The sequence below is a fragment of the Triticum dicoccoides genome, chromosome 3B, assembly GCF_002162155.2.
Source record: "Triticum dicoccoides isolate Atlit2015 ecotype Zavitan chromosome 3B, WEW_v2.0, whole genome shotgun sequence".
Taxonomy (NCBI): Eukaryota; Viridiplantae; Streptophyta; class Magnoliopsida; order Poales; family Poaceae; genus Triticum; species Triticum dicoccoides.
The window spans coordinates 835,124,623-835,128,535 of NC_041385.1; the positions used below are offsets into that span (position 1 = coordinate 835,124,623).

A 3,913-nucleotide genomic window follows, 5' to 3' on the forward strand; every position below is an offset into this window, starting at 1 on the left:
GATCTACCACGAGATCAAGGAGGCTAAACCCTAGAGTTGTTCGTCCTACGGACTAAAGCCATCCGGTTTATATAGACACCGGAGAGGGCTAGGGTTACACAGGGTCGGTTACAATGGTAGGAGATCTACATATCCGTATCGCCAAGCTTGCCTTCCACGCCAAGGAAAGTCCCACCGGACACGGAATGAAGTCTTCAATCTTGTATCTTCATAGTCTTGGAGTCCGACCGATGATGATAGTTCGGCTATCCGGACACCCCTTAGTCCGGGACTCCCTCAGTCACCAACTTCATCCCACAACAACGATGTCCTGCACCTCCCTCCGTATAAGGCTTAACTACTAGAAAAAACCTTATACACAGAAATTTAGCAGTAGCGCTTGTTAAAAAAACGCGGTACTGCTAATTAGTAGTAGCGCGGCCAGACAAATGCGCTATTAATACAGAATAGTAGTAGCGCGGACACTGAAAACCCGCGCTGCTGCTAAATGATTTTCACCATACCCTCCCGAAGGACAGTAGTAGTAGCGCTGGGTGTAAAACCTGCGCTACTACTAGATAGATATCTATAGCGCCGGTGGGCACCCCGCGCCACCGCTATCCCACCAACGGTCCCACTCCACTCTCCCACACCACGTACCCACCCCCATCCAGATCTAGATCGAAATCCCCTCTACCGGCGGCCTCCCCTTCCCTCTTCCTCTTCCTCAACCTCATCTCCTCTCTGCTGTCCACCCCGACAAGAATTGAAGAAGTGAAGGCCGCCCTACGCCGTGCAAAGGGGATATAGCCACCCGCGCACACGGGAAACTGCCGCTCGGCGTCTCCAGCAATCAAGCAGCCGCTCGGCCGTCAGCGAGCGATTGATGTGCCGGCGGGCGGGCGGCAGCGTTGTTGTTGTTGCTTTTGGATTGCGTCGATCGCTGACGGGCAGTCTATCTTGTGGGTTGCAGGAGGGGAGGAGGGGGACGAGGACGGTGCATGTGCGGAACATCTCAGATCTGGCCGGGGAGCGGGAGGTGCGGGAGTTCTTGTCCTTCTCCGGCGAAATCGAGCACGTCGACATCAGCCCATGAGCGTCGGCTTCCTTCCTTTCCTTCCCCGTTCCAATTCCTCTGCCACTTGTCCCGTCTGTCTAACCGCATGGCGATTTTGGGCTTACTGCTGCAGTGACGCGGTGGCGACTGGGAGGACGGCCTACGCCACCTTCAAGGACGTCAAGGCCCTGGAGATAACGCTGCTGCTCTCGGTATGTATGGCCTCGCGCAATCATCCAACTTACTTTCATTTGTGCAGTGGAGGTGTTTATGCAATCTGGTTGTGCTGGTGTTTTCAATTGCTATCTATAATGAATGATTTTCTGTGCTGTCAATGTCATTGTTGAACTGTGAATAGCGTAGTAGGTATACACAGCTGTTATGGCTTATGCATTGGACCTAATTTTTTTCTTCGATATCAATGTTGAAGTGTATTTCGCTAGAAGATAATTAGGAAGACACTTTTGTTTGTTATCTCTGATATTTGCACTTGGGGTGGATGTGGAAATTCGGCCTCCGTGCGGCGGCGTCTCTTCCTTCCCTGTCATCGTCGAGGTCCGCCCCTCCGTGCCGCAACGGTAAGCACGCATGCACGCCGCCGCTCCCCTGCCTCTCTCCCCGTCCCTCTCCGGTGGTTCCCTTCGTCGGCGGCGGCGGGGAATCAGCCCAGCGGACTGGAGTACCCGTTTGGTGAGGGGTTATAACCGATTTGGCCTTACGGTGGCGAGCGCCGATCGATTGATTGATCGATCAAGCCCCTGATGTTGTGCTCGCTCCGCTCTGTCTGCTGTCCCTCATCTAGCGCTTACTAGTTCTGTTCAAGCTCTATTCGGTGTTATTTTATTACTGTATTGGGAGGGATATAGTGCACTGCCACCCAGTAAATTACGAGGAAACCCATATAAATCATTTTTCCCAGTCATAGTTATTTTTTTACATAGTGCGTTGATCCTAGAGTTGCTGATGCGTAGGCGAAATTCCTGTGGATGGCACAATTATTTACACTAGCCACATCTTGCTGGCTATGGCATCAGTCTCATCTCCTGAAGGATGCATGAGGCTCTCTCATGCTGAAGGACATGATGCATGCCATGTACCGATGTATACTGTTGGATTTAAGTTGTACTTAATCTATATATGATCAAGTAGTATTCCTAATCCTATTTAGTTAGGTTCTTGAGCTGCTATCCGGTAAGAAAAAAGGCAGTGCGCGTTACCAGCCGGCGAATCGATCTAGCTGATTGTGTAGCTAGCTAGCTTCCGAAAGGGTAAGGTATGTAGTACACGTCCAAGATGATATACGAAAGAAGATATGTTTCTGCCATGTATCTCCGGGTCGCCTCTGTATCTTGAGATTGGAAACATAATTTTTTTCCTTAATGGCATAGGTGTGTTATTTTTTTTTTGAACACAGCATAGGTTTGTTATATATTCTATGGATGTTGTACCTGTATCTTCAGATCAGAAACAAAACGTTTTCTTTTTCATAATGGCATAGGTGGGTTATTTATATCAACTTTAATGCCAAAGAGATATTGTCAAAATCTAATGGGTATTGTTTTACCGTGTGTTAAATTGATGGCCAGCCGTTTCTAATTATTGTTTGATTTTCTAGGATAATTCTCTAATTTGACCCGTATTTTCTTTTTAGTATTAATAGAATAGGTTTTGCAAAGCAATGTTTACTTTGAGTGTAACCGTAGTGCCATTCTTATCTTTCAATGTACAACGACGGTCTTGCTGTACTTGTGCTAGTTAGTGGGGAGAAAGCTAGGAACCTTGGCCTCCAAGTTCTTGCAAGGATCAGAGGGTATGCTGATGTTGCTCAGGTAAATCTTACATATCTCTTCATTAATCTTTTTGGTGAAACAAATGTCATTTTGGCCCATTGTTCTTGTTAATGAAGGCTGTTACCAACATTATCCTTTCATATGTCTCAAAACTATCAACCTGGCAAATTGAATGATCTTTTTCTTGTTATTATGCATTACAATGAGTTCATTATTAAGATCCCTTACAACTTCAGGCACCTCGGCTATTTATAGGAGGGGACCTAGCCTTCTTTGCGTCTCGCGGCAGTGTCTTCCTTGGATTTGTTCGTGCAACAAGGAGGGGACCCGACCTTCATCATGCCTCTTGTAACAAGTAAGGACCAACGTTGGGCTGTTACTATTGATTCATGTGCATGTGCAAAAAAGAAAGAAAATACAATACTAGATTTGGATATGGACGTGAACCAATAAGTTTTCACTTTCCCGACGTGGGTGCAGGGGTGATCGAGGCGGATTACCATGCCCTGGTGGATGTCGTGCTCTTCAACCACTTGGAAGCGGACTTCGCCGTGAAGCCCGACGACTGCTGCACATAGATGATCATCCAGGTGATCGTGACGTCGGAGGTCACCGAGGTGGAGGTCCTCGATGCCACCGTCCAGGGGAAGGCCCACCGGCGTCTGAACTCCAAGCTTTGGTAGATACATCTATAGAAGTGGTCTGTTTAGGTTGGTGGTGGAACTCTAGGGAAGGTACCCACCTTTTGATGATGGTTGTGTTCGTCTGATGTTAAATGGGATGTCTGTGATTTCTTCCAGTTGAGATGTTGTTCCGTGACATGAGTTTATTTTGCACTGGACGTGTTTCTGATTTCTATCCATGAATACTATATCTAAATTTTATTTTTTTAATTCCTAATTAGCTAGTAGTAGCGTGGGCGAAAATTGCACGCTACTAGTACTTAGGATAGTAGTAGCGTTTGTTGAGATAGTAGTAGCGTGGGTGGCTAGATAGTAGTAGCGCTGGTTGAGATAGTAGTAGCATGGGGCCACCCGTGCTACTACTAATAGAAGTAGTAGTAGCGTGGGTGGCACCCGCGCTACTA

General features: G+C 47.4%; 1 protein-coding gene across 6 annotated transcripts; it reads left to right on the forward strand.

Annotated features, from left to right (window-relative positions):
* Positions 1–607: 607 nt before the first annotated feature.
* On the forward strand, positions 608–3,710 carry LOC119278784. 6 transcript variants are annotated; one of them, XR_005137960.1, is made up of 5 exons: positions 608–1,077; positions 1,170–1,248; positions 2,740–2,865; positions 3,063–3,181; positions 3,307–3,682. XR_005137960.1 is itself a non-coding variant. In XM_037560132.1 (4 exons), the coding sequence occupies exons 1-4, from the start codon at positions 1,072–1,074 to the stop codon at positions 3,593–3,595; spliced, it is 711 nt and encodes a 236-aa protein (XP_037416029.1). In that variant the 5' UTR covers positions 608–1,071; the 3' UTR covers positions 3,596–3,682. The 6 variants fall into 6 exon arrangements, 1 of the variants encoding a protein (XP_037416029.1); XR_005137959.1 differs by having other exon boundaries at positions 2,792–2,865; XR_005137961.1 differs by having other exon boundaries at positions 2,796–2,865.
* Positions 3,711–3,913: the final 203 nt, after the last annotated feature.